Source organism: Aquarana catesbeiana, linkage group LG04 (genome assembly GCF_042186555.1).
Source record: "Aquarana catesbeiana isolate 2022-GZ linkage group LG04, ASM4218655v1, whole genome shotgun sequence".
Lineage (NCBI taxonomy): Eukaryota > Metazoa > Chordata > Amphibia > Anura > Ranidae > Aquarana > Aquarana catesbeiana.
Window position 1 is genome coordinate 423,120,089 of NC_133327.1, and position 22,103 is coordinate 423,142,191.

Consider the following 22,103-nt stretch of genomic DNA (forward strand, 5'->3'; position numbering starts at 1 on the left):
CAGTTTAGCCTTGACTAAAAACCTATAAGCTGATTGGTTTCTATGCAGAGCTGCACCAGATTTTGCACTCTCCAGTTTTAGTAAATCAAAAATCAACCCCATGATTTCTCATAGATTCATTCTGAGGGGCATATGCTGTATGAGTAGTCAAAGCAGCCTAATATGATGTTATGAGTTGTCTCCGATGCCTGCCTTCCATCACATATTTGCCTACTACAGATTTCAGCACTACACTTCAGCTGAAAAATATAGGTTGTAGATCAGTGTTGTTCAGCTCTGCTATACAAGGTTGGCCAACAGTGCAGGTTGTCCCCACTTCTGGTTGTGAGGTTGTCCACACACTACCAAAAGGAGAACATTTCTGAAGAGAGTTGACAAACATCCACTGCTGGAGGTCCATGAGGACCAGAGCTGAACACACATTGGTGGGAGTTAGAAAGTCCTTAGTATCGAAACACAGTCATATTTATAGAGGCCACATAGTAAACACCATGTGTAATCCTTAATGTGGTATATTTTACTTACATTTTTACCAAAATTTTACAAAAATATTGGGACGCTAAAATAGTGTTAAAGTATCTGTAAGTAAAACATAAAGGATCATCTATTTTCTGTTGTTTATTTTGCTAATACTGGAAACATAGATGGATTGTCCTCACTCTCACGTATCACTTGCAGTGTGAATTGGCCCTAAATTTACCTTATTGATTTTGAGGCCTGGTTCACACCTATGCAGGTTACAGTTTGCATATTCCAGGTGCATTTTGCCTTTTTCAATACACGTTTTTGATCTATTGAAGTCTATAGAACCAAAGACCAGAAAAAAAGTCCCTGGGCCTTTCCATAAAAAGCACAGAAGTGAACATAACACATAGGAAACCATGTTAAATGGACTGTAGTGTGTTTCTGCAAAACTGAAAAAACGCACTAAAAAATGAGCATCTTCCTACTTCTGAAACTAGAGAGGAATATGAAGATTAAATCCTTGTGAATTACCAAAGGGGTAGATTTCGGCTATTGGGTTACTTTTAAAGCAATACATTATTATATTGTATACTAATGACGAGCACAGCAGCATTCCTAGAAAGGGTTTAAGACTAAACTAGGCTATAATATGCATAAGCATCATTAATTGATTGACTAAGACCGGAGATTGCTTTTTGCTCTGTAATATGATCCTGCAGCAGTGTATACATTAGATAATATAACCCACAACCAATCAGAATCTTCCTTTCATCTGTTATGCTACACCAAAATAATGAAAGGACGGACCCTGTTTCTTTCAGAAGGTTTCATTAATGAAATTCATATTGTTAATGATTATAGCTATGTGCAGCAAATTGTTGTGTTTTGCAACATGATGTATTTTTATCAAGGCAACAATGAGAAATATAAACATTTTAGAGGTTGTAGTAAAGTTTACCAACTACAGAGGAGAGAACTGCAAGACCATAGGCTATTGCATAGGCCACAGGCCGCTTTACTGTTCTTCAAATACAGGCAACATCACCGTGCTTCAACATAATTAATATATCATTTTTCATATATGTGTGCAATATTTTTTAGTACTTCGATCATTGATTACACCACAGGATCAAAAAGCAGAGTAAAATCACCAAACAGTGCCTTTAGGGTTAAAGGGCCACTAAAACTAAAATACAAGCTGTCCTAGATAAAGACCTTTCTAATAATGTCTTCAAATTTCAATGCAATATGTTATTCAATTAGAAGAAAAGAAATATAGAGCATTTAAGTTTTGAATAATAACGTATTATTTAATGGTGCGAACTATTCAGTGCCAAATGACTGATTTTAAAGGACAGCCGTATAAGTTATTATGGGATTGTGACTCTTTCCCCACAGGCTCAGAAAAAGATTTTAGGTAAGCATGTTAATACCATTTCTGCTATAAGGTATATCAGAATTACTGCAAATGACCACTATGGGGCCTATTTATAATGAGTGGTGTGTTGAAATTTATAAGTCACTTTTTTAAGCCTGTAGGGTCAGCAATACCTAACAATGAACTGGCATGCTGGAAAATATTGAGCTAGTCCTTGAAAACTGAGATGGGAGAATATTCCACAAATTTATAGCCAATGCAATCCATTAGAACTATGGTATGTACTTTTAATTATACTTTGATCAATGCCATATTTATTTTGGTATTAGTGGCCCCTTACATTGGTTTAAATTTGAGGGTAAATTATAAAAAAAAAAATGAAAGCACTGTAGATTTTCTAATTCTACGGCCCTTAAACCCATCTGGCTGGGTGTGTCTAAGCTACTGCCTCTGTACCTTAATGTTCCAGGGCACCAAGCAACAGCATACACTATGGCAAGATTGACAGATGCATCCTAACACATTAGACTGTGTGAAGAAGAGAGAGAATGTAAAAGCATGCCACAGACAATAGTATATGAAATAAGCTAAGCATCAAACGTTCAGTGTGTGTATACCAAAAATTTGTTCATATTGATTATTTCTAATTTGGGGCAGAATGGGGCCCCCCATCCATTGTAGGTGACATTTATAAGGATTGCATGGCCTGCTCCAGAAGACATCACTGTCTGCAAGTACATTGTCCCTTGTGAAGTGTACAGCAGATGCACAGCTTTGACCGATTACGTTATGCCCCTGGTTTACTCCAAAAGCATGAAGAGCTATGTCTCTGGTTTGCTCCAAGAGTATGAAGAGCAATGCCCCTGGTTTACTCCAAGAGTATAAAGGGCTATGCCCCTGGTTTACTCCAAAAGTATGAAGGTTGTAGCTGGGCCCCATAGACATCGTCATCACTAGACTTCAACCTTGCTTGTCTTGTAGACGTTCTGGCTCAGGGTGTCACTTTACAAAGTTTCTACTGCTATTATCCTTTATCAATCTGTATTATTTTATGGTATGAAAGAGTTGTCTCACCTACAGCCATCATAGGCAATACAACCACTTTCAGTTATGAACTGGAATGATGATTACACGTTGCTACACTTCATATTGGAAAAATAGCTTCAGTGTAATTCAGATCGATACCAGAATTGGTACAGATGTTGCTGTAGCTCTTGAAAATATTAACACCAAAGAGAACCTGCACATGGTTCATCCTTTCTAAGGTTAATTTAACTAATGGAGAAAATCCTGCTCCAAATGAAGCTTTAGTGACAGAAAAAGCTATGTACAATGCCTACCAATCCCATCTGTCACCAGCCAGGAACTGAAAACAGCAGGATGACAGGCTGAAAAGCAGAGAAAATAACACGGCAAAGGCACCTATCAGCATTTAAAATGCTTTCCATAAGCTCGTCTGCCCGTTAATTTCTTACCCAAATCTCTTCTATCCTCCCATCCCCCAGCCCTCATTCATCAGCTATACAGCTTGGTAAGATGAGTTCTGGAAAAAGCTGCGCACACAAAGCAGGTGTTTCAATATATTCAGATGTACATCATGAAAGCACTTTAAAGAACTCTCTAATGAAAATAAAGCCATCCAAGGGATCAGTGAAATTCACAAAGGTCGCGTCAGTTGATAAAATGACTACCTGCTACAGTTTTGGGTAGCAGGTAGTTTTTTATTATTTCTTTATTGTCATGAACCACTTTTTTTATCTACCAATGGGCTGTATTGGTTTGAATGTTGATAAAGTAGGGTCCAGGGAGGTAATATTTTCAGACCAACCCTGCTTAACTGGACTACAGTGTTGTTATCCATTACCTTACTGGAGTGTTATATGAGTTGTACTGTTAATGTAATATGTATCTCCACTAAATTAGCCTTATGTTCCATGTTCTAATCATATAATTATATCAGTGGAATTAATCAGGGATATGTATGTTTCACTGAGCATTTCATTAGTGGATAAATGGTACAAAAAAATCATTGACTGGGATACCTTTCGACTGTATTCTTCATCATCTTCTGGATAACTTGTGCAAACCATGCTTGGAGAGGAGGAGAATGTTGGTCCTTGGGAATAGTACTGGGAGCTGCGATAGCCATCCCTTCGAAGCTTGTCACATTCTGCTCAAAGAGGTACAAGGAAACATAGGGTTACCAACCTGGTCATTGCATACCACCAAATAATTATCTTTAGTAGAACTTCTAAGGGTCGCCAAGAAATTTTATTATATGAAAAGTTTGCAAACTGAGGTATGACACTTAATGCATTCCAAAGAATAATAATCAATTTGACTTTACTTTTACTCCCAGAAGTTAAAGCAAAGGTACAAGCACACGTGTATATATACGGTTGAGATACATATTTGTTTACAGTTTACCTGCCACAGCATATGAAATTCTGTACAACCAATCTTGTAATTTACACAGGTCCAACTCGCTACACCACATATGTCAAACCTGCGCTACCAGGCCTGGTCATGTGGCCCTTATACCCAGTTTTGCAGCTGAAACATAGTTGGTAAGGTTGAATAAAGACAACAGTCCATCCAGTTCAACCTGTGTTGGTGTGTGTGTGTGCTAGTAGAAAATAATTTCCCATATCCCCATATATTGTTTTCGCAAGATGCACGTCCAAGAGTCTTTTAAAACTTTCCATACTTCCTGCTGACACCACCAATTGTGGAAGAGAGTTCCACATCCTTCCCGCCCTGATAGTGAAAAACCCCCTACGCAGCTGAAGGTTAAACTCCATTCTGCCACCTCTGGCTCTCACCCTTCTCTCTCACTCCCTGCTGTCACTTGTAAACACAGAAGCCTTCTGTGTTTACAAGGGATATCTTTGCTCTCAGTGGCTCCTGGAACTAACAGATCATTGCACACACTCATGTTAGGGACAGAGCTCCATAATTTGAGAGAGAGAATAATCTCCCTGCAAGGTGAGGCAGAACTGCATACACAGGGAGGTATTAGAGCCAGGCCAGGTAGGAGAGAGAGATGAAAGGAAACTTTGTAGTGGGGTGCGGGATGGGGGGTTGGGGTTACACACTGTGCATAGCGCACCCCTAAAATTTTAAACTCTGTACATAGCGCACACTTCTAAATCCTGCTCTTTGTACAAAACGCACCCATGAACTTTGCACATGGTGCAATCCTAAACGTTGCACTCTGTACATAGCGCACCCCTGAACTCCGCACTCTGTACATAACGCACTCCTGAACTCTGCACTCAATATGTAGTGCACCCCAAATACCACCAGCCCTTTGAGGGCAACCATACTGCTGATGCAGCCCGTAATAAAATTGAGTGTGACACCCCTGCACTACACAGTCAGGATCATTACTGTTACTTCCTGATGCAGTTTTACCACTTTCTGTATCACCTCCTTGCTACAGTAGGGCAGATAGGTTACAATTATATTAATTCCATGTCAACCAAACAATTTGGAGGCAGAGAGAAGATGTAGGAGGCTTAATTGTTTAACCAGAAAATAAGTGTCACCTGCCAGCTTGCCTGTGGAGTATACATCAGAAAACTGACTTTACAGACCTAAAAACCTTTTTAGGCAGGTGAAGCCATAAACCTATACATATATATTTTTTAATATAAAAGTGTAACTAAAGGAAAAACTTTTTTTCTTCATTTTGGATATTGTAAGGGAGCGTTATAACAACTGTCAGTTTTTCTTTCTAGCTGTGACCCATAAGGCTGGATTCACACCTATGCATTTTTAGTGCTTTTTGCATTTTGCTGATTTGCACTACAGTCAATTTAAAATGGCTTTCTATGGAATATGTTCTGTAGTGCAAATCTGCAAAATGCAAAAAGCACTAAAAATGCATAGGTGTGATTCTGGCCTAAGGGAGATTTCACTTCACTTCCTGTCCCATAGCCAAAACAGGAAGTGAGAGAAAATCCCTCCAAAGTGAGGGAATCTGGGGGTGTCACCGGGGGCTCCAGTACTAGTGTCCCCATTGGAAGATTTCCCCCTTTATTACTGTTCTGATGTCAACCCAAAATCTGGGATTTTCTGTTACCTTCACTTGAATGATAATGGTAAACAGGACAAATAGAGAGGGTGAATCTCCTTAATGGGGACAAAGACAGCAATAAAAACTGACAAGTGTTCTAATCCATCTCCACTCTATCCAAGATGAAAATGAAAAAAAGTTTTGCCTTTAGTTACACTTTAAGCTGTTTTTCTGTAAGTCCCACTTTAATACAGAAACTGTATTCTGATAATGTAAGATCTGAATGTCTTTTTATTAGGGTAATATAAGACATGCTTGGTTGACCAGATGATCCTTGAAGTATATTTCTACATTCTGGTCAATGTAGGGATTTACAGCACATGCAGTTACGTTCGGTATACTATGTATGTATTTATGTATATATATATATATATATATATATATATATATATATATAATGTTATTGTGCTGACATTAAATAAGCCTAATATATGTTTATATGTTTTAGTACATCTTAAAGGTAACTCAAAGGTGTCATCCTCAATGAGACATAATACAAATCTTTCTTCACTGTCCAGCAAATTAGCATTCCTAAGACGGAAACTCTTCCTGCAAAACACATAATATGTACTAGATGTTATGTCTGAACCATTTCTGAATGGTTGGTAAATCAAAGCCATAGAGAGGACGCTTGACCTGAACTGTGTGTCACAGATGCATCTGAATTTAATTTTATATATCTGTAAAAGCACACTAAACCCCTTTTTCAATTCAATCCAGATCATTATGTCATCACATCTGTCTGAAGTAACTGAACTGGACCCTTTATGAATGGGCTTATTGTACAAATATCCAGTACTTGTATTTCCCATTGACCTATTCATAAAGATCACAGTAAGTGATACTGAATTTAAGTATACGGGTTCATGTAAGCTCACTTTTCACAAACTATGCTTGTTTTTAGCCCTGAATAATATCCTATGTGCTTAGTCACTCGGTTTCCGGCCTTTTGTAATCCAGACTTCCCCCATGCCATGTACTCCCTGGAATAGGTTAAGTAGTGTAATTTGTTTTCTATCAGTTGTAGGTACTAAGCTTTCTAAAGCATGCAGGTGGACTAAGTCATGAGGTGGTTTACAATGTCACAATTGCTTGTGGATACTCCATAAATTCCTGGCCCTCTACGGAAGTACACCTTGAGGGGATAATTGTGCTGGCATGACACAAACACCCTATGTTTACAAAATAAAAGATTTAAAAAAAAAAATCTTCTTCCCTGTTTACTATGACAAAAGATCATAATTTTTTAAAATTCAGTGAGTGCTGTAGGTATAGATGGTTTTTCGAGCAGGTAGGTGACAGTTATTATGTCATTTTTGCTATTTAGCATTCTATTAATTCATAATAAAATTCAATAAGTGGGTTCTATTAACAAACTCCATGCAGATAAGGTTTCTGGAGAGAAATGAACTTCGAAACCAGTGCTACAGGATTGTTACCTCCTTAGTCAGAATGGAGATTGCTCTTTGTTTTACTAAATAGTGTTGTCTGTAAGAAATTTAAGTTGCTCAACAAAAAACTGCTGTGAAGCAGCATTCCTATTAATTCTTCTCAAAATATGTTTGCCGCTGTGATAGCATTTTATGCTTCTGTGTATACAAATCTTAAGAATTCTTGCTTACCACAAAATCTCTCTCATTTGCAAACGCGCATCACCCATGCAAAGATGTTCGTGTTCCTGGGTGTTACACAGATTTGCATTGCAGATGTTGCTCTACAGACCTTACTCAGCAGACACACAGAAATCCAGAAGTTATTCGAAAGAACAGACTCTTCAGCTTGAGGGAACAAGGTAGCTGGACGTGCATGACATGTTGGTTGGTCTCCATCATTTGACCGTGTACTTAAAGACAACCTAACTGATGCCATTAATAGGTAAAATAGCATGTGCTTAGATTTGTTGTTCTTTTGGGCACATGCTGTACATATAAGGGTTCATATAATAAAACTGGATGCACCAATACCATTTTTTTACACAGAGCACGAGTACTCGCTAGAGGGGAGGAGGAGGTGAGGATAGCACCCGCCAGAGAAGACAGCCGGCTGGAGTGGAAAAGGAGATGTCACTTCCGGTATCGGTTATCGGGTATCGGAGCATTTGTGCGAGTAGCGATACTTGCACAAATGCTTAGCATCGGCACCGATACTGGTGCAACCCTACTGAAAAGTGCAAAATCTGGTGCAGCTAACTTCAGCTTGTTCAATTAAGCTTTGACAAAACAAAAAACTAGAAGCTGATTGGTTTCTATGCAGAGCTGCACTAGATTCTGCACTCTCCAGTTCTAGTAAATCAACCCCCATTGTGGTCCTCATAGGTGCTGGCCTATATGTGCACCCACAAGAGAGAACAGTCATGAATCAGAAAAAGAAAATGCAATAGATTTTTGCTTCTGGTGTTGTAAGCATATCGGTTTTTGGTTATTTTTTATCATTGAATGCCATAGAAATATTGGTTTTGACCAGTTAGTTTCGGCATGCAAAAGATATACATATGGAGAGAGTAAAACTATCTTTTACCCCTTACAGCCTATACATTCATTAATTAGCTGTTAACGTGACCCCATTTGCCCACTTGTGAAACAATGAGGATTTATCCAGGAGGGCAACAGTCTACTTTTCCCCACCAGTGTGATGCCATTGCCAGGGAGCTTACCTCTTGCTCAGCTTAGGTTGTCATCAGGGACATGCACAGAAACATGAGAGTAGAGACCACCCAGCCTTGACAAAGCCCCTCTTCTGTTGGCAGTCACAGTGATCTGAGAGGTGGTGGGTGGGGGTACCTTCAGCATTACATTACACCTTGTATTGCATTGGTGGTAACTATCAACTTGCAAGTCTGAGTTGATATTTGCATGGAACAAATGGTTCCTATTACTCAATGGGAGAAAGAAATAGATCCAACATCACTAGTAAGCTGTTTTGTTGTACTACAAAGCTATGCTTTTACAAAACCTTGCTTGAGTTGGCCACAGGTGCACTCAGTGTTGTACACTGTTCTCTGTTAATAAATTGGGTGCAGATGTTGCTAATAGAAAACCTGCCTGCAAAAGTATGGAAGCTGTCATTGCTGACCTCTTTCTAAAAATTTTTGTTTCCTGGCTGGTATGAGGACCCATACATTATGGGGCACCAACATAGAATAAGTAGGAAGTTCATGAAAGTCCGATCTTCTGTATACATGTTCTAGGTCAGTGAGTCAAACTACTGAAGCCACGAGACCAGCACTTTTTGGAAGGAGAGGTGTGGCAGCCTACATGTTTCTCTGGTGTCATCTTTTCTTTAAATTTATTTCTGGGCAGTTGTAAGTAGACAGTGTTTTTATAAGTATCCCTTACTGTGAGGTAAACATTCTTGACCTTCCTCTCTGGTTATCATAGTAGGAGAAAGATTTTTACAAGGGTCAGTGTAATATCAGGGTTGACTTTTCTTCTTGCACATACTGATGTCATTCACCAGCAGAGAATAGACTATAATGACAAGCTAGTGCCTCTAATGTTTAAAGTCAGCTGGCATAAAACTAGATTGGAAAAAAATGGAACGATGCCATTATGGGGGGGATTTACTAAAACTGGAAAGCGCAAAATCTGGTGCAGCTGTGCATAGTAATCAATCAGGTTTTAACTTCAGCTTGTTCAGTTAAGCTTTGACAACAAAACCTGGAAGCTGATATTTCTAAATTAACTTTATATTTTGGGGTTTTTCTTTATAAACACCTTCTGAGGAGGATCTTAATTTTTTTTTTCTAAAGCAACAAACATATACAAATAGGCCAAGAATAATGCAATCATTGGGTAGGCCCAATAAATGGGACAAAAAAGGAATCTTTTCAGGCCCATCTGAAAAGCAGCTCCTTAAGCCTACCATAGACAGTGCGAATTTGTACCATGTATGGGCAGGCTGAAAGTACCCAAGTTGATCGATCAATCAACTTGGTTACATCCAGCCTGCCGGATTTTACATGCGATTATTGCTAGCGGCTGGGGTCATCTCCTGGCGTGGACGGCTTCACCTGCTCTCCCGCTGGGTGAACACTCGTAGTTGCAGGAAAGAAATTTGCTCCGTCTATGGCCGCCCTAAGTAGACTATCTCATATCCTCTTGTCCCCCCACCATTTTTAAAGCCTAGAAAGACAAGTGTATGTTTATTTAAAAAAAAGTCTAGACCATTGGAGGGTAGGTCCACTAATTTTATCAGCGTCTTTGGCGCATTCATCACTATCAATAAATGCAGCTATTCATATATGTTTGTGCTACTCTACCACCACTGTAGCTAAATATTCATATTAAAATATAGGAATCCATCAGCAAATGCCACTGCATGGACAGTCTGCAATCATAGATTCTGCACTTTCATGGAAAATTTCAAGATCTTGGAAATCACATGGAGATACATACAAGATTGGCATCCCCACTAAGGCCATGTATAGCACACGGAGCAAATTTATTTCCTGCGAACACGGGTTGCAGAAAAGAGATTTGCATGATTCCCCCATCAACACAGACAGGGGAATCCCTGCTGCCGAGCAATTGTCTGCTCCCGATGGGGGAAGCCATCCCTGCCAGGAGAAGACAAAGATTATCACTAGTGGCTATAGAAGCAGCTAGCGATAATCGTAAGAGAATCCAGTAGACTGGTTGTACCCAAGTTGATCGATCAACTTGATACATTAAGCCTGCCCGTTAACTGCTTGAATCTCGGCCAGTTCCCGCTGAACCAACCCAGGATTCAAACTGTGTATGGCCAAGACTGCATCGGCACTGTATACGTTACTTGGGATATAGGATACTATGATGGACATTCCATAGCTTGCAACTTAAAAGATGAATAAATACAATTTTACAAAAAATGATGGACATTCCAAGCTGAAATCATCCCCTCTGGCCTCTAACAGGAACATTATACAACCCCTAGCAAAAAATATGGAATCACCACTCTTGGAAATTGTTTATACAATTGTTTAATTGTGTAGAAAAAAACTAATTACAGACATGCCTCCAAACTATTTTTATTTAACATTCCAACCTTTTGGCTTTAAGAAACATTTAAAAAAAGCCATGATACCCGGAAGAAACCCTTGGGAGTGATGACGGTCACCAGAGCGGTGTACGGGCACTGCAGCGAGGGCTTCAATCTCAGTTGAGTATTAGCTAGTATGATATGTATACTAGCTCATTATGTCTTGCAGGTGTTAGTTTTTTTTTTTTTTTAAGTGGGTTTACAATCACTTTAAGAAACACTTAAAAAAAGAAAGAAAACTGTAGTCAGTTGCAACTGTTTTTGCAGATCAAGCAGAGAAAAAAAATATGGAATCACTAAATTCCGAGGAAAATATTATGGAATCACCATGTACTTTGCATTTCTAAAACAAACATCTGCATCAGATAACATCCTGAAAAATGATGTCATCATCACCAAACATCCTTTCAATTTACGGGATAAGAAAATTGTCCAAAATCTCAATATAAACTTGTGCATTTATTAAAGAACTAATGACTGCCATCTCCCCCGTACCTTTACCTGACGTGCAACCCCATATCATCAATGGTTGTGGAAATTTGCATGTTTTCTTCAGGCAGTTGCATTCATACATTTCATTGGAACGGCACCAAACAAAAATTCCAGCATCATCACCCTGCTCAATGCAGATTTGTAATTCATTGATGAATATCACTTTCATCCAGTCATCCACAGTCCATGACAGCTTTTCTTTAGCCCACTGTAACCTTGTTTTTTCTGTTAAGGTGTTAACCACTTAAGGACGGGAAGGATTTTCCCCCTTAATGACCAGGCCATTTTTTGCGATGCGGCACTGCGTCGCTTTAACTGACAATTGCGCGGTCATGCTACGCTGTACCCAAACAAAATTTATGTCCTTTTTTTCCACAAATAGAGCTGGTGGTATTCGATCACCTCTGCGGTTTTTATTTATTTTTATTTTAAAAACAATATTTTTTACTTTTTGCTGTATTAAATATCCATAAATAAATAAACAAAAATGATTTCTCAGTTTAGGCCGATATGTATTCTTCTACATATGTTTGGTAAAAAAAAAATCACAATAAGCATACATTGATTGGTTTGCACAAAAGTTATAGAATCCACAAAATAGGGGATAGATTTATGGCATTGTTATTTACTTTATTTTTTTTTACTAGTAATGGAGGTGATCAGCGATTTTTAGAGGGACTGCGAAATTTCAGCAGACAGATTGGACACTTTTTTGGGACCACTGACATTTATATAGTGATCAGAGCTAAAAATAGCCACTGATTACTGTATAAATGTCATTAGCAGGGAAGGGGTTAACACTAGGGGGCGATCAAGGGGTTAAATGTGTGTCCTAGGGAGTGTTTCTAACTGTGGGGGGATGGGACTGCCTGAAGGAGGAGACTGATCGCTGTTCATAACCAGTTTGAACAGCAGATCTGTCTCCTCTCCCCTAACAGAATGGAGAGCTGTCTGTTTACATTGACAGATCTCCGTTCTGCCTCTCTCAGGAGCGATCGCGGGTGCCTGGCGGACATCGCGGCCACGCACATTAGCTTTGTTGTCGCGCCGCGGGCGTTCTCGTGCCCCCTAGTGCTCTTAAATCGGCCGACGTACAGCTACAGCGATTCGCCTAGGGGAGCCAACCTGCTGCAGTATAACTGCGGCGGCTAGTCCTTAAGTGGTTAATGATGGTTATCGTTAGTACAAATCAAATGGGAAGGTTGTTAAAGGGAAGCGTACTGGTAGACCAAGGAAGACATCAAAGCGTCAGGATAGAAAACTTAAATCAATATGCCTTAAAAACTTAAAATGCACAACAAAACAAATGAGGAACAAATGGTCATAAACTGAAGTCAATGTCTGTGACCGAACTGTAAGACATCGCTTAAAGGAAATGGGATTTACATACAGAAAAGCCAAACGAAAACCATCAATAACACCTAAACAGAAAAAAAACAAGGTTACAATGAGCTAAAGAAAAGCAATCTAGACTGTGGATGACTGGATGAAAGTGATATTCAGCGATGAATTACGAATCTGTATTGGGCAGGGTGATGATGCTGGAACTTTTGTTTGGTGCCGTTCCAATGAGATTTATTAAGACAACATGAAAACATGCAAATTTCCACAATCATTGATGATATGGGGTTGTGCGTCAGGTAAAGGTACGGGGGAGATGGCAGTCATTTAATCTTCAATAAATGCACAAGTTTATATTAAGGTTTTATAATATTCCATCAATTGAAAGGATGTTTGGTGATGATGACATCATTTTTCAGGATGTTATCTGATGCAGATATTTTTTTCAGAACGGCAAAGTACATGATGATTCCATAATAATTTCCTCAGAATTGAGTGATTCCATATTTTTTTTCCTCTGCTAATCTGCAAAAACAGTTGCAACTGACTACAGTTTTTTCTTTCTTTTTTTATTTTTTTTAAGAGTTTCTTAAAGTGGGTGTAAACCCACTTTAAAAAAAAAAAAAAAAAAACTAACACCTGCAAGACAAAGGCATAATGAGCTAGCATGCATATCATACTAGCTAATACTCACCTGAGATCGAAGCCCTCGCTGCGGTGCCCGTACACCGCTCTGGTGGCCGTCATCACTCCCGAGGGTTTCTTCCAGGTATCACGGCTCTGGCGCTGTGATTGGCTGGAGCCGCAATGACGTCCCTCCGGCGCATGCGCGCGGTAACAGCACACTCACTGAAGCAACAGCACGTACGTGCCACTGCTTCAGTTTGTGTCAGTGCGCATGTGCCAATGATGTCGGCATATGCATACAGCGGATATCTCCTAAACCGTGCAGGTTTAGGGAATATCCAGGGTAGCTACAGGTAAGCCTTATTATAGGCTTACCTGTAGCACAAAGTGGTCTGTAAGGGTTTACAACCACTTTAAAGCCAGGTTGGAATGTTAAATGAAAATAGTTTTGAGGCATGTCTGTGATTCGTTTTTTTTTTTTTTTTACACAATTAAACAATTGAATGAACATTTTTCAAGAGTGGTGATCCCATACTTTTTGTCAGAGGTTGTATAAGACTGAACCTTGGTGAGAAATATTCAGTAAATGGTCAGTTTATAAACTACACTCCAGTACCACATTACAGAGGCCTGCAGCCAGAGAATGAAGTCATTCGGAGGACGATAACATGTCTGGGCAGGTGTGGTGGATTTCTTTTAGGGGTATATAAAGCAATAAAACCTTTTACAATAACTCATTAGCTCATGCTTTGTGGCATGAGGCAGTCGTTCCCACGCACACAAATTCCATGCCTACATACAAATGACAAAGGCCGCATGAGGTGAATATATTGTCCCTTTATGGGAAAGCAAAAACTCTTAACATAAAGACAGTTCAAAGATAACATGACATTTTGTGTTATTGTAAAAACAAGGAATCGTTTTCACATGGCTGGAGAATAAGATGAGCCCGCTTTCATGTTTGCACCTGTAAACACCAAGAGTTTGGTAATTCTATCCCTTGGCTCCTGGCCTCCATGTTATCGGTGGAAGCCTTCATCCATTTAAAGAGGAAGTAAAGTCTTCCTCTGTAATTGTACCTACAGGTAAGTCTATAATAAGGCTTACCTGTAGGTACTGTAAATATCTCCTCAACGTGCACCGTTTAGGGGATATTTACTATATATATGCTGCCGCCGACATCATCGGCGCATACGTACTCAAAGAACGGCCCGCTCGTGCTGTTTCTTTAGGGCTCATGCCATAACCGGCCGCATACGCGGGAGTGACATCATCGAGGCTCCAGCCAATCACAGTGCCGGAGCCAGCAAACCCAGAAGTAAATTCAGGAAAGGTGCAAATAAAACAGCGGTGTGTGGGCGACGCTGCAGGGTATCGTTCTTAGGTATTTCATAATGAGCTAGTATGCGATGTATAATAGCTCATTATGCCTTTTTTTTTTTGCAAGTTTTTTATTTTTTGGATTATTTTTTTGGGACGTTTACAACCTCTTTAAGGAAATGCTGTTTTAAATACTTTAGTAGTGGGCAACAATCAAAGGGCAAATAGTGCAGCCGATGGCTTCTTTGAGTATGTTTACATTGATTTCACCCAATGAAAAAATTTCCTATATATTAAGGGGTTTTTCTTTACTCCTAAAGCATGTGGAAAATCTAAATTTTACAAGAACTATGTAAGCAGCGGGTTTGCTTCTTTTTAACCCCGGATGATTATTTGTTAATTCTGCCATTTGGGGGGGAGGGTGGGCTTTTTATAGAGATTTATAATAATCATGGTATCAACTAAGCATTTTCTCCCATTGTAGTCTAGCAGAGCTCTAGATGAAAATAAGATAAAAATGAATAGCCCATGAAACAATACCATATCATATACCAGCCTTTTCTGCAATACCCAGATTTAGTACAGAGGTTTCTCCTGCAGTACTTTTTTCTGATACTACATGTCCACAGTCTGATAACCAGCATCATTTAACCCATTTCCCCTGAGCCCAGGCTTCCATGAACCCAACCTAGACATTGAAAAAACAAGCAGCGCATTGATAAACTCATTCTGTCCTTCTGATTTCTCCTTGTACTGCTTCTTTCTCTCACACTCCAGCCCTGCTGTACAGGTACAGCAAAAGACCGATACCAGGTCACATTCGGGTACTTACATGGCTTTGTATCTTTTGCTTTAACTGCCTAGGCTTTAGCTTTAATATTACACAGGGGTTGATTTACTAAAACTGGAGAGTACAAAATCTGGTGCAGCTGTGCCCAATCAGCCGAATTTGACCCGTGCGTACTGGAGTCGGAGTGTACTGGCCTGTGTGTACTGGAGTCGGTCCGACAAAAGCTGGTTCCTGTTGAAGGGGCATGCCCAAAAAAGGTCTGCCCATCGGCTCCCAATGGCTGAGAGTGCTAACCGGAGTGTTCAGCCCTGTCAGAACACAATAGCACAGCAGGGGATAACGATGTACTAACATCGGATTGTTAGTACAACCGCTCCAACATGAGCTGACAGATTTTTTTTTTTTTCGTTTAACCCAGTGGGTTGAGAAAAAACTAGTAGTGTGTATGAGGCTTAACTTCAGCTTGTTCAAGTAAGCTTTGACAAAAAAAAACCTGGAAGCTGAGTGGTTTCTATACACAGCTGCACCAGATTTTGCACTCTCCAGTTTTAGTAAATCAACCCCACAGTGTCTAGAATCTGTGTATTTTTTTTCTTGGTTGAGGAGGCCTTAATTAAGAATTTTTTTCCTGGTCTATTACATTTAAACTAAATGCTTGTTTGTCCACATAGATTTATACATCTGAATAACTGGATGTGCCAAATGAGAACTGGGGGATAGAGAGTTGCATATATTAATCAGCAGAATGACTTTATTGACACATGACTTAACAGAGGGCAGTCTGGGGCAAGTCATATAATAAAAGATTCATAATCTACCCTTTCGTGGCCATACTTTTGCAGACGAGATCTGCCATCTCTATCCCTTCCTATAACTAAAAAAAAAAAATGAGCTTAGCAAAACAGGAGCTGATTAATGAACCCAGAGCGCAGTAGGTCTGATTTACTAAAACCGGAGATAGCAAAATCTGGTGCAGATGTGCATGGTAGCCAATCAGCTTTTAACTTCAGCTTGTTCAATTAAGCTTTGACAATAAAATCTGGAAGGTGATTGGTTTATATGCAGAGCTGCACCAGATTTTGGCCTCTCCAGTATTAGTAAATCAACCCCAATATCTTTCTGTGCACTCCTCTTTGTGTGTGATTTGCCTCTGTTTATAACCAGCATAAAGCAAAATGACAGGTAGTTTTCAGATATTCTTACAGGAGAATTACCAGAGGATGCCAGTTTTTAATGGTCATTTCCTGTCACTGCTGAAGTCTGCTGCACAACAAAGCCTTTTGGAAAAGTCACTATAGTTTAAGTTTTCCAAGATCAAGACTAAATCCAGCACTAGTACAATCTAAATTCTGTCAATCTTGTTTATACAGTATGTTGCATAACTGTTTGTGGCATCAACTACAGAATTGTTAGGCTTACAGATACATTTACAAGATATTTAAAGCGGTAGTAAACCCGTTGACTGCTTTTTTTTTTCCTACACCTGTAAGGGAAAGGCACTAGCTCATTATGAAATACTTACCTTAGAACAAGGCGCCGGAATCTCACCTGATCCACGCCGAGGGAGCTGACATTTCCCCTCGGCGTGTCTTCCGGGTATTGCGGCTCCGGCACTGTGAGTGGCCGGAGCCGCGATGTCGTCACTCCCACGCATACGCGCGGGAGACTTCTTTCCGGCAAGGTCCGGCGTCTGCCGGACTTTCAGCCGAGAATCCCCGGAGCGCATGTGCTACAGAAGTCAGTGGCTCATTGCGAGGGGGATATCTCCTAAACCGTACAGGTTTAGGAGATATTATTTTACATACAGGTTAGCCTTATTATAGGCTTACCTGTAGGTAAAAGTAAAAAAATTGACTATACTACCGCTTTAACAGCCAACATTTAAAATGTGTTCATTGTGGTAAGGCAACTTTAGTTCTCAGTCATGTGACCCCAGATCTTCAGCGCAGGTTCCAAACAGTTATATATACAGTGGCAAGAAAAATTATGTGAACCCCTTTGAATTAACTGGTTTTCTGTAGTAAGGGCCAGTTCACACCAGAAAGCTGTGCAGGAAACCAGAATTCCATGCGTGTCTCTCACATTACGTTCAAAATACACTACACTTGTGTCCTGCAACGGGTGTCAGTGTTAACGTAATGACACCCCAAGCGCAGGTCGCAAAAAAACACAGTAGTACCATGCAATCGGGTTGCTGTGTGATTTACAAAATTACTGCATGCACTACTTATGATGTGGTTTGGCACAATTTCAGCCCATTCAAATGGATGGGCTGAAATTGCGCTGCACCTGGATCGCATGTGAATTGCACAGGTTCGCACAGTGTTCCTGTGCGATTCATGGTGTAAACCAGCCCTAATTTGCCATAAAATGTGTACTGATTCTCACCTAAGTCTCACTAATAAACAAACACAAGGTGCTTAAGCTGATAACACATAAACAATTCTAATTTCTCGGGTCTTTATTGAACACACTCATTAAATATTCACAGTTCCGGTGGAAAAAGTCAGTGAACCCATAGACTAATTACTTAATGAAAGTTAATTGGAACCAGTAATTTGCACACCTGCTGTCCAATTAATGAAATGAGTTTGGAGGTATGGTTTAGAACTACTTTGATTGATTAAAAAAATGTTAGGATTGCTTTTTCATAAGATGCATCAGCTGATGTGAACCATGCCTTGCAAAAAGGATGGATCTGCATAAGACTGAAAAGGGATATAAAGGGAAAAGGGATATAGAGCAATCCAAAGTGTGTTGGCATCCATCAGTCAACAGACAAATTGTCTATAAATGGAGACAGTTTAGTACTGTGGCTACTCCTCCTAGAAGTAGGTGCCCAGCCAAGAGGACTCCCAGGGCACAACACAGAAACCTCAATGAGGCAAAGAACCCATGGATAACATATATAGGCTTTGTATCCCTTTCCAACCTTATGCAGATCCATCTAGTCTTGATTGTATGTCTTCAGAGAGCTCCTTCTAGCCTTAAACCACATCTACAAACTCAGTTCAGTAATTGGACTCAAGGTGTGCAAACTGCGGACTCCAATAAACTTTTATTGAATTTATTTTGCAATGGGTTCACTTACTCCCCCCCCCCCCCCCCCCCCCCCCAGCATTGTGAATGTTTAATGGGTGTGTACAATAAAGACATGAGAAATTAGAATTGTTTGTATGTTTATCAGCTTAACCACTTGCTGCCCAGGCACTGTCAAATGAACGGGTGCTCTCATGCGCCAGTGGGGGCGCGCAGCGTGGCGATCATGGCCATGCCGTGTTGCTAGGACCCGGCACGACCCCTATCTCTGTAAAGAGCCGCAGCTGTGGCTCTTTAACCATGTGATTGGCTGTGTCTAATCACAGCCAGTCACATTTAAACATGGAAATGCCGGTAATCGGCTCTCATCGCCTCACACTGACAGACTGTGTGGCGAGGAGAGCCGATCAGCGGCATCTCCTTGCAGAGGACATCTAGACATGTAATCAGGGCACTGATCATCAGTGCCCTGATTACAATAGAGCATCACCAGTGCCAGCAATCAGTGCCCACAAGTGCCACCAATCAGTGCCCAATAGTGATGCCAGTCAATGCAGCCCATCAGTGCTGCCCATCATTGCTGCCCATCAATGCCACACATCAGTGCCGTCCATCCGTGCCCACCAGTGCCGGCTATCAGTGCCCACCAGTGCTGCCCATCAGTACCGCCTATAGGTGCCACATATCAGGGCCACCTATCAGTGCCCAAAAGTGCGGCATATTAGTACCTCATTGGTGCCACCTAATCAGTGCCCATAAGTGCCGCCTCATCAGTGCAGCCTATCAGTGACGCCTCATCAGCGCACATTAGTAAAGGAGAAAAATTACTTACAAAATTTGCTGATAGAAACTAAGAAAAAAAATATTTTTTTCCCAAAAATGTTTCCAAAATCTTTGCAAAGTGAAGCTTTACCTCATTTACTAAGCTCTGAATCAAGTGTACATTTACATTTCATGGCAAATTACTGCAGAAAACCAGTAAATTCCAAGGTGTTCACATACTTTTTCTTGCCAATGTATTTATGTTTGTGTGTCCATATCTTAAAGATCCAGGTTAGATCAGGTTCCCGCATCTGCTGGTGCATGGCAGCATAATGCTGACAATCTTCCTATCTTTATAACAATAACCGAATGCAAGCCATTGTGAATTTTCTTTCTATCTCGTCTGACAATATATTCACCACCTGCCCAGTGAAAAGATCATTTATTTTCTCACGGGGAACAGAAAAATGAAATGATCAGTCATGGAGATTTTATAGCATGCGACCAATGTTCAGCTTAGGGCTGGTTGCTATGATTAATGAGACTGATGCTTAAAAGGATGCATCCACCATGAAAATGAAGTACTGTGTGGCCAGATTTTTTTTTGTTTCAACGCCATCTTCAAAATGAATACAAAGCAAAGCTAAAATGTTGGGCAATTCAAACTAAGGAACAAAGATCATAAACAGAGGTTTTCTAAAAAGAAAACAACACATCAATTTTTTTTACAAGTAATGCTTGGCATTGTCATCCCAGCTACTGGAGTTGATTTACTAAAACAGGAGAGTGCAAAATCTGGTGCAGCTCTGCATAGAAACCAATCTGCTTCCAGGTTGTCAAAGCTTAATTGAACAAGCTGAAGTTTGAAGATGATTGGCTACCATGTACAGCTGCACCAGATTTTGCACTCTCCAGTTTTAGTAAATCAACCCCACTGAGTCTCCATATCAGCCCTTTACTAATGAGCAGCATAACTGACCAATAGAGCAAGGCTCAGCTAGTAGGAGGGATGGGAAGAAGCTTAAAGGAAAAGTCCAGCCTGAGCTCATTTGGCTGGGCTTCTCCTATGGGTCACAGGAGTGCAATTCGTTTTGCACGTCTGTGACCCGTTTTCAGCAAAGAGGTCTGAAGTCCGCTCTCTGCTGACATCATTGGAATCAGTCCAGGTATAGTGTCATCGCGACAATAAATTCTGGATCCGCCAGGTGACTGGACTGATACCCATCTCAGCCTCTCAGCGACCCGCTGAGAGCCTGAGACAGCCGCTCTTCCCCTCCACAGCTCAGCGCTTCAGTGAGTGTGGAGGAGCAGAGAGGAGAGCTGCTGATTGACAGTCAGCAGCTCCTCGCCCCTGGGAGCTGTGAGAACTGAGCCATTGGCGGTGTTTGATCACTCGGTTCTCGGTGCAGAGATGGCGGGGGATAGATGCAGCATCTGACTGATGCTGCATCCACTTAGATAAGTATGATTATGGGAAAAAAAAACCTTTAACTTCTACTGGATAAATTAAAATTTACACCGCTGACTGTATCTCCAGATCTCTTGGTCAATTGGACATAGTTTTTTACTTACATAACCTCCAAACATGTATTTTTTACTCATTTTTTTTATTTAAGAAAGAAAGGCAGTTTCCATTGGTACCATACATAGCAAGTCTGTCCCATCAAGGTTACTGATAAATATCAATAGGGCAATAAAAAATGTACCCCATCCCAACAAAGGAAATAGAGAGAGAGAGACCCCATTTTTTAATCACATGCTAAACTTCAGTTTCCCAAGCATGTGGCATGTTTATTTTAAAAAGTAATATAATTTGGTTAAAAAAATAGCAAAGCTACCTCTATACTATTATTATATTATCACCTGTTGGATTGATGTAAAATCTATTTGGTCACAGCAGTACATCTACTTTACAGACAAATGCCCTATACAGTATAACCATATGGGCATATTTCACAGATCAGACAGGATTTTCCCAATCAATACAATTTCCATGATGACAGATTTATAAAATGTGGGAAGACAAAGGGCTTCTGTGCAACCTGACTGTGACCCCTCAATCACAAAAAGAACACCCTATTACAATCCAATCCAACGTTGGTCACAGCAGTTTACCCAGTCATACATTACAGACAAATGTCTGCTACAGGTAAGCTGACTATGTGATAACGTGGACACATTTGACGGATCAGACTGGATTTACCAAAGCAGCACGTTTCCATTTTGACAGATTTTAAACATGTGGGAAAACCAGAGGGCATCTGTGCAAACCTGACTGACCCCTCCACCTCACAAAAGAACGCCCTGTTACCTTCCAGCCCACCAATGCAATGTGAGATTAGTAATAAGACAGCATAAGCTCTTAAGAAGGATTAGAATCCACCGTGCTGAGACAAGACATATAAACCTACACAGTAGTTAGATATTCAGTATAATCAGTGACAGCTATACATGTATCTTTCTTTAAATTAATTACCTTGATTAATTGGGCTTTAACCTAAACCTAGAGTGGCAAACAGTGCATTCTACAGTGATCTCCAGTGATAAGTCATAAAAAGAAAACCTTTCGGAAGGTGTCTTAATTCTTGACATTGACATTTACTAAATGTTATCTGGTCAGCAGTTATCTGTTTCCTGGTGTTCAATGCGTAATCCAGTTTTAAAGCATAACTTCATCATTCTGGTAAATTTGATATTAAGCAAAGCATGCAATAGTATGTAAACAGCATATCTGTTTCATTATGCCTGTAAAGCTTTTGAGAAATCTATGGTCTCCAGTGAGAAATGTAATGTGC

The 22,103-nt window shown here is 40.2% G+C and overlaps 1 protein-coding gene across 11 annotated transcripts in view; it reads right to left on the minus strand.

Annotated features, from left to right (window-relative positions):
- NHSL1 (NHS like 1) overlaps positions 1 to 22,103 on the minus strand; it is a 291,056-nt gene that overhangs the window by 26,934 nt on the left and 242,019 nt on the right. For 7 of the 11 annotated variants that reach the window (XM_073627362.1, XM_073627367.1, XM_073627370.1 and 4 more), the window contains exons 3-4: positions 3,886 to 4,013; positions 2,300 to 2,371 (exon numbers count right to left, since the gene is read on the minus strand). In XM_073627362.1, the coding sequence (XP_073483463.1) occupies positions 2,300 to 2,371; positions 3,886 to 4,013 (200 nt within the window). The remainder of the gene's footprint in view (positions 1 to 2,299; positions 2,372 to 3,885; positions 4,014 to 22,103) is intronic. The other 4 variants (XM_073627363.1, XM_073627369.1, XM_073627368.1 and 1 more) reach the window with 1 other exon arrangement.